General features: G+C 36.7%; 1 protein-coding gene across 7 annotated transcripts in view; it reads left to right on the top strand.

Annotated features, from left to right (window-relative positions):
- Positions 1-13,336, top strand: part of CBLB (Cbl proto-oncogene B) — a 227,703-nt gene that overhangs the window by 147,156 nt on the left and 67,211 nt on the right. For all 7 annotated transcript variants that reach the window (XM_070368790.1, XM_005892379.3, XM_070368785.1 and 4 more), the window contains one exon: positions 2,104-2,307. In XM_070368790.1, the coding sequence (XP_070224891.1) occupies positions 2,104-2,307 (204 nt within the window). The remainder of the gene's footprint in view (positions 1-2,103; positions 2,308-13,336) is intronic.

Here is a 13,336-nt window from a genome sequence, read left to right as displayed (position 1 = left end):
AAGTTAATTTTTATATATGGTATAAAGTAACAGTCCAGTCTTTATTAATTTATTTATGCCATGTGACTCTCTTATTTTCCTAACACCATGTATTGAAGAGACTGCCCTTTTCCCACTGTATATTCTTGGCTTCTTTGTTGTAAATTAATTGACCATATATATCCATGGGTTCATTTCTAGGCTCTGTTCTGTTCAGTGATATGTGTTTCTTTATGCCAGTTCCATACTGTTTTAATTACTGTAGATTTGTATTGCTCTACTTAGGGCCCAGAATACCAGTTTCCATCGTTCATGCATTAAAGATGCGGAGAACATCAGTTCTTTTGCATCTTGCTCTTTTATATTAGAACTATCTATTTGAAATTTTCTTATGTAGATCTGTAGGAAAATTCCCTGCAGGAACACAATATGGACCCCTTTTGACTTTTATAATTAGGGGATTATACCTGGATGATAACCTATATTGAATATGTACTTACAGTTCTTATTATCAAAAGATAGGAGAAAGGTTGAGTTTTCCTTAAATATTTGCTCCTGTGTTAGAAAATATCAGTGTAAGATGGGAGAATTAAGTAACAGTTTTATTATCTGTAAAATGATGGAGCAGATAATTGAATTGCCTTGAAGCCCACCAGACCTGAGCACATGTGGCAATAACCATCAGAGAATTTTGTAATAACCTGTCTATATCTCTTCAACTCTTTTATCATTCCAAGTTTCTTTCCCAAATTATGTAAGCAGTAGATGACTAAAGAATTGTAGTTTTTTTTTTTTTAATTAACCAATCCAACGAACATTTGTTTTTCTTGTTTTGACAATTTGTTTGGGAAAGGAGATGTTCGGTTTGTTAATCAGAGTAAGCCTTGGGAAAGAATAAACCCACCACAGAAATCTACCACAGAATAAATCTACCACAGAATCTGACACAGAATGTATACTAACTCGTCCTGTGAGAGGAGAGCGGAAGTGTTACTCCACCATTGATTAGAGTATCACTGGAGGGCAGGTAGATCACCACGTTCCCATCGAACCAAGCAGACGGGACAGTCTTAAGTACTGAATGGTTTCTTTAAAGATGTTAGCCCTTTTATTCATAGTCTCATCTCTGAAATGATGCTCATTCATGCCATTTCTGCCTTTAATATGATCTTGTATTTTTACTGTTTTTACAGTAATAAAGTACTAAAGTCAGAGTATAATACGGAAACAAAAAGATGGTGGTGAATGTCATATACCATCTGTCTCTAAAAGTCAGGCTTATCTGCAGGGCTAGAAAACAGTCATCATATTTTCCTACCAATTGTGAATTCTTAATGTAGTTAGTTTTTTAGAAATGAAATTGGGAGATTTTTTTAAAACTTCAGTAATTAACTAATAAATGAATTTCTGGCCCCAAAGTATTTGCACAGATCTTTTTGCATTATCTACTTTGGAAGCAAGATGAGGGACAAAATGTGTTAAGTCACATATTACTACATTCCATATGGGCTGTGTCAGGGTGACCAGCTGTTAAGACAGTTGTGCCTTCTAAATATAAACTTAATTTTTCCCACTGATTGCTTATAAATCAGGACTTCAAAAGACCTCAGCAATCAAAATGGAAATATTTAGCCATAGTTATGTGCACAGGAACTTTTTTCAAAATTGACTTTGAAAGGTACTGTTCCAACTGATACTACCACTTTTTTTATGATAGAAATTTTTATCAAAATGTCCTCTTTATCAAATGTTTAATTAGGACTACTGCCTTTTGGTAATGAGGTATATGAGTCAATTTTGAATTTTCTGTAAAGTTTGATACATTAAAGTTGTAAATGAACATTCAGTAAAGCTAGGCTCTTTTTCTTTGGCAAATCAAAGGTTTTGTTAAAGAAATTTTCTTTGAAAGTTTGAAATAATGAGCATTTATTTTGTTGGCTCTGTGTTCTACTCCACCACCATCAAGACTGACCTTCCCCCAACCTTACTGCCTATCTCAAAACCCTCTTTTTTCCTCCTAACTTCTTTTTTTTATAGTTGTATAGTTTTTCTATAGTTGGCCTCTTTCTGTTTTGTTTTATTTTTGAACAGAGACCAATCAGTACAATTTTTGTGTTTGTTCAGGAGTCAGACGGCCAGGGCTGCCCATTCTGTCGCTGCGAAATAAAAGGAACGGAGCCCATCATCGTGGACCCCTTTGATCCGAGGGATGAAGGATCAAGGTGCTGTAGCATCATCGACCCTTTTGGAATGCCGATGCTGGACTTGGACGATGATGATGACCGGGAAGAGTCCTTGATGATGAATCGGTTGGCAAATGTTCGAAAGGTAAACTAGGAAATATAGGTTTTTTCCATGTGTTGTGTGGACATGAAAAAGAAATGATGCTGTCACAAGTAGGGTATGATTGAATTTGCTTGGGTTTGAGAAAGAAAGATTCCAGAATCAAAAGAAAGGTGAAGATATAAGTAATGTTGAAAGGCTGTTGGAATCATTGGGTGAGAAAGAACTAAACTACTCCCAGTGCTCTTGCTGGTTTTAAACTCCAAAATGAGAGATGGTGAGAGCCTTCATATAGAATTAAACATCATCTGATGTTTAACTGGCAGTAGCATATCCATGAAGAAAATCGAAGAAAGGAAATTATTAAAATTAGAAGTGATGATATTACCTTTGTGAAGTTACCATGGTCTGGGGTTTGCTTATCAATATTGCTCTCGAAGGAAATTAACTTTGTCAGTTCACTGGGAATGGATGCTACTACACAGTTTATGCAACCAAGCCCACAGGGACTAGTCAGTGAACCAAAATGCCAGTTGAGTAATTAACAAACGAGAAATGTAATAATCCAGAGAACTGGACTCTGAGCTATCAGGCTATTCTCTGTATAAAAGGATACATGAAATTCAGCTTACACTCAGAAGTGATTGAGTGATATTTGCTCTTAAAATTAGAGAAATGGTAATGAGTAGTATGAAAGGGTTGGCACACACAGTCTGAAGGTGCCCCCCTTCCGTCTGACTCAGGGCAGGTGTGGCTAATCAGTCATGGTCCTCGTCCCTGCTGGGTTCAGACTTGGCCTGAATGGCCTTGTAGAACCTCTGCTCTAATTTGTTAGGATATGGCAGGTAATATGCAACTTGTTTGCCATCTGTGTAGGTAGAGTGATGATAATGTGTGATGGCACCAGACCATGTCTGCCATATGCATCTGGGTCTCTGAGTTAGGGAGACACCTGGTACAGGAAACAGATGAGGTGATTGGGGGTTACTGCTTCTTTTGGGCTATGTCAAAGTTTATTTCTTGGCCCTCCTGCATTTTGTGTTCCAGTGTTCCCATGCTTACCAAGTACTTGTCCTTAGGATTTATTTTTACTCTATTTTTGATTGGAGGATAATTATTTTATGATGTTGTGTTGGTCACTGCTGTACAACAGTGTGAATCAAATTTAAGTAAACATATATCCATCCCCCTCCTGAGCCTCCTTCCCACCCCCCCCCCCATCTTACCCCTCTAGGTCATCATAGAGCACTAGGCTGAGTGCCCTGTTACATAGCAGCTTTCCACTATCTGTTTTACACATGGTCATGTAGATATTTCAGTCCTCTCAAATTTCTGCATATGGAGATAAGATTACCACCACCAGAATGGCTACTCTCAAAGTTTGCTTTGGTATGAGATGATTTTTATTCTTTGCCTCACTGGTTTTTCGTAAAAATGTCATCATTTAAGAGAAAGTACTCTTGATTCTGTCTTTTAATGCTGACAACTATATTCAGTTTTGAAGTTTGTGATACCTTTAGCCCAAGAGATGGAAGAAAGGAAGTAATTATTCCTCAGTTCCTCAGTAACCCTACGTAAAGGATGAACAAGAAACAAAAAGCTCTAACTGAAACAGGGAATTGAGACTTAAATTTTAAGATGAACTCCTAATCAGTATTTTCTACCAGTATTAATATGTATATGAACAAAACTTCTCACATCTTTTATTCTCTCACCTTGAAGAGGAAGATACCCTTCTCATTTTTCAGATAAGGAAATGAGGCTCAGGGTAGGCTTCTGATGTGCTGCATTAGGAAGTTGTGGAGCCAGAATTCAGTTATGTCTGTTGGATAAAAATGCAGTGATGACCAACACTTCATATGTAGCTCTCACATGCAATGTGATGAAATGGTTTCTACCAAGTCAGATTGTGGACTGTATCCTAAAATATTTGTCATATAATATTATTTTAATGAAGTAAAATAAAGTAGTAACATGATTTCAGTGAGCTTACAGTGTTCTAGGTTCTTAAATCTTTGATCTCATTCGGTCATGACACCAACCCCATAGAGAAGCTACTGTTAATGTGCTGTTTTACAAAGGAGGCCATTGAAGAAGGAGGTGCAATGACTTGCCAAAGATTCAAGTGATACTTTAAGCAGAACTGGTGCTTTATTCCAGGTCTTCCTGGTACTTAAAACTTTAGTTGTGCGCCATCATGCAGTACACCTCTTTTGTCCTCTTTGGAACATGTCACACAAGTTGTACTTGATAGTGCATAAGTACCTGTCTTCTGCAGTTCTTTTCAGTTTCATAATATAATGTACATCATGAATAACCAGAAATTAAAAATAATTTGAATTGTGATCTGTTGGCATTAACCTATAAAGTTACTTATGCCATAATTGGTCACTAAAAACCTAATTCATTTAGGCCCTCCTAATTAGATGTATAAGTAATTATTATGTTTGTTTCCAATATACTCATTGTATGTGGCTATTGAAATGTTTCTAATTAAGATTTAATAAATTAAAAAATTTTGTCCTTCAGTCACACTCAGCATATTTGGCATGCTTAAGAGCCTCTTGTGTCTACCAGCTACACTGTCAAACTGTACAGATGTAGAACATTTCTATACATATCAAAATATCTATTATAGATAGATATAATAGAAATACTTAATAACCAGTAGATAATTTTTTTGGACAGCATTATTAGATCATTCCTCCAGGTTCTTATTAGAAGAAGCTAGGTCTTATTGCAAAAGACCTTTCCTTTTAATTTAGGAACCTAATGGTCTTAGCTTGGTCTGAATATTTGACTATGATCTAGCACTAAAATCATTAATCTATGGCCTGTATTTGTTTTCCTGTGAGCTAATGATGATTTTACATTTTAAATGGTTATATATTTAAATGATTTTTTAGATACCTATGTAATTTCCTTGATTTTGCCTCTTGGTTTGTAAAGCCTTAAGTATTTACTCTCTGGCCCTTTAAGAAAAACATTTCCATCCCCAGATCTGGGACACTTTAAAGCATTTAAAGAATGCTTATTGAATGCATGGATAATAGGGGCTGACAGAAAAGTATTTGAGACAAGTACAACAGCTGAAGTAGTTCCAATGAACTAGATGGTAATGTTTTCTAGCTAGGAAAAAGGCATTTTCAATTTTCTTTACTAAATGGGCTTTCTACTTTCAGTGATTCATGTCAGAAGACGGGGAAAAGGGCCATAAAAGTAATTCTTTCAAGAACTTTGTACACCTTACTGGTTGGGAGAAAATGGTATTTACCCTACATGAGTTTGGGAAAGGTTGCAGTTTCAGCCTGATTTCCACTGAATTAAGTTGACACTGGAGCTTTGTTTCAGTAGTGGCGCTGACGATTGAAGGAATCACTGGTAACATGAAATGAGCACAGAACAGTCAAAGGTGACTCTGGTGGTTTTCCCTGGTCTTTCACGCACTCTCAAACCATGCATGTTGTGTTCTCTCTGGCACGCTGGTGAACTTTCTGTTGAGGGAGCTGAGATTTTTTGACAATGATCTTCTCTTTCAATTCAATTCAATTCAATTCAGTTGCTCAGTTGTGTCTGACTCTTTGCGACCCCATGAATTGCAGCACGCCAGGCTTCCCTGTCCATCACCAACGCTCAGAGTTTACCCAAACTCTTGTCCATAGAGTCATTGACACCATCCAGCCATCTCATCCTCTGTCATCCCCTTCTCCTCCTACCCCCAATCCCTCCCAGCATCAGGGTCTTTTCCAATGAGTCAACTCTTTGCATGAAGTAGCCAAAGTATTGGAGTTTCAGCTTCAGCATCAGTCCTTCCAATGAACACCCAGGACTGATCTCCTTTAGGATGGGGCTGGTTGGATCTTCTTGCAGTCCAAGGGACTCTCAGGAGTCTTCTCCAACACCACAGTTCAAAAGCATCAATTCTTTGGCACTCAGCTTTCTTCACAGTCCAACTCTCACATCCATACATGACCAATGGAAAAACCATAGCCTTGACTAGCCTTTGTTGGCAAAGTAATGTCTCTGCTTTTGAATATGCTATCTAGGTTGGTCATAATTTTCCTTCCAAGGAGTTTACCCCAAAAAATAGAAGACTGTTGCTGCTCTCAGACTTTATTGTCCCAGAAGTCAGTAGTGTTACTCAGCAAAGCTGTCACTTCAGTCAGCGTCATTTCTTTACTTTCCAGGAGCAGTTAGATTGAAGAAACTTAAAGAACTTATAATTATTTGTTTTTAAATTGAGGAATCATGTTTCAATTATATGTCTTTATGTGCGCACTGGCCTGCCTCTTGTCAGTTAAACAGATTGTGAATTTTATAATATTTCATAAATCACTGCCACTTTACTTTCAGTAAAACCTGAATTTTACTGTAACTACAAGCATCAGTTCTTTCTGAATAATTGGGAAAAACAGTGTTATGATATTATGTTCCATAGCACTTTATAGATACTTTTGTTTCAAGAGTTACACTAAATTGTTATGTTTTATTCAGAGGACTGTCTTCTGCATTAGACTGTTCTTAAGGCCAGTGCCAATATCTTATTTATCTTTGTGTTTCTTAGTACCTAGACATATATTAAGTGAAATAATAAATGCACATGCATGTTCACATGGTCTATGAGGGCAGTGGCCTGATTTTAAGCATCTTTTTCATTCCAGTCTTAAGACTTGGCTATATCTGTGCAAAATACCAAATTACAGATTTTATGCAGTTCTGTCTTCAGCTGAGGTTATAAACAAATACCACAGATCATTTTGACACAATAGCTCTTCTACTTGATTTTCTTCCACTCTGTTATCATTCTGTTGCCTCATTCATTCTTTAATTTATTCATTTTAAAAACATTTCATTCTCTTAACTCCATGAGTGACGGTCAGTCATTGTCCAGCATAAGGAATTAATTCTCTTTTATCTGCCATTTCAAATACTCTTCACCTTTCCCTTCTTTTACAACTATATTATGAAATTGTTCCTGTCTGTCTGAAGCATATTACATTATTCAAATTAGTAATGCTTCTATCAAAGCATAGAGAACCTAGCTGTTTGTATATTCCTGTTGTCATGGTGATATCTGCAGCTGGAATGTATTAGTAGTAGCAAACTGAACATATAGAATGTATCTTTATTGTTTGTTTTATAAGTTTATTTAGTAATGCTAATCTTGCAGAAGCAAGAACCTATAAATCTATAATATAGTGTGTTAGTTGCCTTTCTAGATATAGGCTATTTTATGAGTTTCACTAGAAGCTGTTTTAGGTTCTGCTTGAAATTGTACCATTGCTTGAGTTCTCAAGCTGTCTGAATTTCTAGGATAATTGGATCTGAGTGAGCCCTTAGAGGAAGTCCAGGGTGTGATTGGTAAGATCAAATCCTCTCTGACTTTAGTCAGATCAAAGCTAAGAAAAGGTATCTGTTGCTAGGTCAGAATTTTATTTTATTTTGCCAGAGGTGTAAAGAATCTCCACAGTTCCTTAGCAATTACTTTGACAGAACATACTATTTATAAAATACATAAATTACAAACAAATGAAGATTTGGTACAAATACATTGATAGACTGACCTAGTATGTGAACCAAGATTAGTTTCCTTGGTCTTAAACATTATATTATCTTAAAACAATATTTAAAATTTTAGTGAGTGACCATGTAAGAGGAAAATCAGGTGTGACCAGATGTCAAAGGAATTATTATTCCTTTATCTTTTTTAATACATCCTCCTAATGTTCCCATCACTAATTAAAATACATATTGCTAATTGAAAACTTAATATATCATTTAATTCTTCCTTTTCCTAATGTGTGAATAAAGGATCCATAGTACTCCTATTCTGAGCAAAGAATTCATGTGTATAGATCACAGTGGTTTTGCAGTGTTCTTAGGGTGGTATGACCTTTTTAATGTGACTTAGATTCCAGCCACAGGGCTCAAGTCCATGCTGGAGCAGTAAGGACAAAATTTACAATGAAAGTGAAATTCAAAAATAACCAGACATTTGAAATGTAGACCATGGTTTTCAAGTATGGGTGAGTTCTACCTTCAGAAATATGTGGGGACACTTTCATTGTCACAGTGACCGAGAGATCAAGGGAACCACTGACATTTAGTGGCTGGGGTCAGAGATGCAAGCATCCTCCAACCCATGGGACAGACCCATCGAGAAAAAATGACACTGATGCACGCTAGCGGTTCTCATCTCCTCCCATGCAACACAGGCAAAGTCCTGAACGACCGTAAGCAGTCCACAGTCGCAGGTTGTTGTTTGCCGTGTAATTGCATTCTGTTTACTCATTTTCTTAAAGCTTTCCATGCAAATGAGTAGCATTTTCTTTATTAGTATGTGAATATCAAAGGAAAAAACTACCTTGTTCAAGTGTAATATGATATAGGGGACCTTGAAGACCCTGTCACGCATTCCTCAGAAGTAGTTTGAATGTGTGAAGAGGCAAGCACTTGATCTTGGACTTAGTTTTGGGTTGGCCTCCTGCAGTGTAGACTGTGAGCCCTGGAGGGCATGCTTTGCTCTTTTCATTCTCAGAGACTTGCATAGTGCCTAACACACAGTGCAGGCCTTTGGGAAAGTTTTGTTTTTTAATTTTTTCATTGAGTTATCAGCGGTGACCCTGTTAACTATACAGTCCTTAAGAGAGCTGTGGTCCCTGGTGTGCAGCACGCTGGGTTCATGTTCCAGTTCTGCTCCTTAGTATTTGTGTGCCATCATTGGTTATTTAACTCCCTATGCCTCAGTGACCTGGCCTGTGAAAACTTTAGGGTTGAGATTCAATGAGTTAATTAATGTGAAGCCATTAGAACAGTGCTGGTACATAGTACATGAGTACATAAGTATCAGTTATTATTAACATTATTCTTTATATAGTGTTATTCAAGACTCCTACAATTGTTGCTGTACTTCTGAGAATTAACTATTAGTATTTTTGAGATGTCTATAGAAGTATTTTTTCTTTTAGATACTATCATGTGTCATTGTTTAAAAAGAAATAGACATTACAATAGGATTGGTTTGGCAAGAGGTTGGCTGTATTTCTGTATTAATGTATACATAATTAAGATATCATGGGCCACATTAAACTTACCGTACAACTACCTTGTTGTACTAACAGTCACTAAGTACAGTGACTGTACTTAGTGTACAGTTACTAAGTCATGTCTGACTCTTTGCAATATCATGGACAGTAGCACGCCAGACTTCCTTGTTTTTCACTGTCTCCAAGAGTTTGCTCAAACACATGTCCATTGAATCCGTGATGCCATCCAACCATCTCATCCTCTGTCGTCCCCTTCTCCTTCTGCCTTCAATCTTTCCCAGCATCAGGATCTTTTCCAGTGAATCAGTTCTTCGCATCAGGTGGCCAAAGTATTAGAGCTTCAGCATCAGTCCTTCCAATGAATATTCACGGTTGATTTCCTTCAGGATTGACTGGTTTGATTTCCTTGCAGTCCAAGGGGCTCTCCAAAATCTCTTTCTCCAGCACCACAATTTGAAAGCATCAATTCTTTGGTGCTCAAGACTTCTTTATGGTCCAAGCTCTCCTATAGTACGACTACCTTGTAGGTTTAAAACTCAGAAAATGCAAAGTTGCCAACGTATCAGCTGAAATATTATTTTAAGGACTAAATAATTTAGATAAGTTTACAACAGCCTTATTTTCTACAGAAGTATATTCAAATGATTAGGTACAGGTAGCTCAATACTCTGTAATGACCTACCTGTATGGGAAAACAATCTAAAGAGTGGATATATGTATAACCGATTCACTTTGCTGTATAGCAGAAACTAACACAACATTGTAAATCAACTATACCTAATTCAATAAAATTAATTTTAAGACATGATCAAGTGCATATTCTCTCAAGTAGGATGAAGAACTTAAGTAACTAAATAGCAATTGCTTATTGTTCAAAGCAACTATAGTTAGCAAGCAGTAGGGCTTTCACATGAGGGCATTTTTCAGTGGCTAGATAGAATTCCCTTAATTCCCAGGATGTTCTTGTTCCTTAGCCATTTTTATGGAAATATTTCTGAATTATATGTCACTCTTCCCTGACTTCTCAAAATTGGTTATGCAGCTGAATGAACCAAAGGGCATAAGAAGCCACTATAATCAACGTGACATACTTCTTAAGGCTTACATTTTGCTACAGGATTTAAGGGGAAGTTGCACACAGACAGTGGAACCATAGCTTTGAATTAATATCACATGTATATTTGGGTCAGAATGCAAAACTCATATAAATGTTTAAAGTAAAATATGAAACTTCAAAGAAATTTCAGGTTTATGGAGGCTGGTCACAGGCTAGGAGATTATGTCCCTCTTATAAAAGGCACTTCAGGGAGAAGCAGTATAACTCTAAGTAGTTAATAATGTTTAACATTTTAATGGAGAGGGCCCTTAGGGTTATTCCACTTGCGAGGCTGTTTGCACTTCTTTAAAGTAGACCCTATTGGCAGTTTTACTGACTATCTCCCTGTCAAACCTCAAAGACATGTTAGCTCTTAATCCAGTCAATATTCCTCCATATGTAACTTTCTAACCATTTTCCTCCTCTTCATTGCTCATAATTTTTGTATCTAAAAAATTTACCGAAGCTATTAGTGGAATGTAAATAATAATAATAATGTAAAATAGTAAAACTCAGTTTACACACAAATGTAATATCTATATTCTTAGTAAGTTAGCAAGGTGCTTATTTCTTGTTACTGTTTCTAGAGGAAGAAATGCAGAATTTTTCTTTTGAGATGACTTTTCTTTCTTTGATTGGTTTTGTTTTTTAGAAGACTTTTAGAGCAGTGTTAGGTTGACAGACAAATTGAGGGGGGTGTACACAGATTTCTCATGTTCCCTCTGCCTCTCCACACATGGGTAGCCTCCCCCTATTATCAACACCCCCCACCAGACTCATACATTAGTCATAATTGATGAACCTACATGGCTTATCATTACTGTCTAAAGTCCCTAGTTTATAATAGGGTCACTTGTGGTGCTGTCCGTTCTGTAAGTTTGTGGAAATGTATAGTGTCAAGTATAGTATCATGTAGAGTATTTTCATTGCCCTAAAAATCCTGTGTTCTGCCTATTCATCTACCCACCAACCCCTCCAGCAACCATTGCTCTATTTACTGTCTTGATAGCTTTGCCTTTTCCAGAATGTTATTGTAGTTGGAATAATACCGTATGTAGCCTTCTCAGATTAGCTTCTTTCACTTGAACGTGAACTTGAACATGAAGTCGCTCAGTCGTGCTCCACTCTTTGCAACCCCATGGACGGTAGCCCACCAGGCTCCTCTGTCCATGAAGATACTCCAGGCAAGAATACTGGAGTGGGCTGCCATTTCCTTCTCCAGGGGATCTTCCCAACCCAGGGGTTGAAGCTGGGTCTCCCGTATTGCACGCAGACGCTTTATCCTCTGCGCCACCAGGGAAGCTCTTTCACTTAGTAGTATGCATTTAAATTTCCACTATGTCCTTTCCTAGCTCAATGTGGCTCATTTCTTTTTGCACTAATAATATTCCATTGTTTGGTTGTACCACAGTTTGTTTATTACCCATTTTCCTACTGAAGGACATCTTGGTTGCTTACAAGTTTTGGCAATTATGAATAAAACAATTATAAACATCTATATGCAGTTTTTTATGTGAACATAAGTTTTTAGCTCCTTTGGGTAAGTATCAAGGAGCATGATTGCTGCATTGTATGTTAAGAGTATGTTCAGTTTTGTAAGAAACCACCAAACTCTTCCAAACAAGAATAAGATTTTTGTTTTTAGCACCTCCTCATGAGCATTTGACGTTGTCAGTGGTTTGGATGTCATAGTGATACCTCGTTGTTGTTCTAGTTTACATTTCCCTGATGACATATGATGTGTAGCGTCTTCTCATATAGTGATTTTTGCATCTGTATTATCTTTGGTGTGATATCTGATAAGGTCTTTGGCTCATTTGAAAAATCTGATTGTTAGTTTCTTATTGTTGAGTTTTAAGAGTTCTTTGTATATTTTAGATAACAGTCCTTTCTCAGACGTATATTTTCCAAAAATTTTCTTCTAGTCTGTGGTGTTTTTTATTTACTTATTAGTTTCTTTCACAGAATAGAAATTTTTCATTTTCATGATGTCATGGATGGCAACTTTGTGTGATCATCAAAGTCATCTCATCTTTTAATATGGGACTTCTACCATATTATCTTCTAGGAGTTGTGTAATTCTGCATTTTACATTTAGGTTTGTGGCCCATTTTGAGTTAATTTTTGTGAAAGAATAAGGTCTGTGTCTAGAATTTTTTTGCGTCTGGCTGTCCTGTTCTTTAGCACCGCTTGTTGAGAAGAGTAACTGCGCTACATTGTGTTACCTTTGCTCTTAGGTCAGAGATCAGTTGACTGTATTTTGGAGGATCTATTTCTATTCCATTAATGTATTTGTCTGTTCTTCTGCCAATATCACAGAATCTTGATTAGTGTAGCTCTTTGGTGGGTCTTGAAGTCAAGTAGTGTTGGTCTTCCAACTTTGTCCTCCTTTGCTCTATTGCCTATTCTGGGTCTTTTGTCTCTATCTCAACTTCAGAATCAGTTTGACGACATCTAAAATATTACTTGCTGGGATTTTAATTGGGATTGCATTCAATCTGTAGATCAAGTTGGGAGCACTTTTCTTTTTCACTATAAATTCTTCCCTAAATTCCTACATGTTGAGATTTCTTGAAGTGCAACTCTGGATAAGCAGTCTAGGTATAAAATGACCATATTGTTACTCTTATACCATGTTCCTCATGTAAGCATTTGTCATCTAAAAAGGAACAGTGGTACAGTACTCCAAAACAGACAACACGGTTCCTTCGGGTGTCTGTCTGAGCATTTTCAATATACCCTTTTAATATCTTGGCAATTCACCCAATTAAAATCAAGACCATCCCATTATTTAAACATATTAGGCATTTGGTAATTACTTAAATATTAAATTAGACATTACACATGACACATGGGTATGTGTGTGTATAAATATTTCTGTAATGGATATCTTCTGAATAATATACTGCATGGGTTATTAAAATCTTGATTT

Source organism: Bos mutus, chromosome 1, assembly GCF_027580195.1.
Source record: "Bos mutus isolate GX-2022 chromosome 1, NWIPB_WYAK_1.1, whole genome shotgun sequence".
In the NCBI taxonomy this organism is placed as follows: Eukaryota; Metazoa; Chordata; class Mammalia; order Artiodactyla; family Bovidae; genus Bos; species Bos mutus.
The sequence above is the reverse complement of the archived record's forward strand: the minus strand, read 5'-3'. Positions and strand labels throughout refer to the sequence as shown.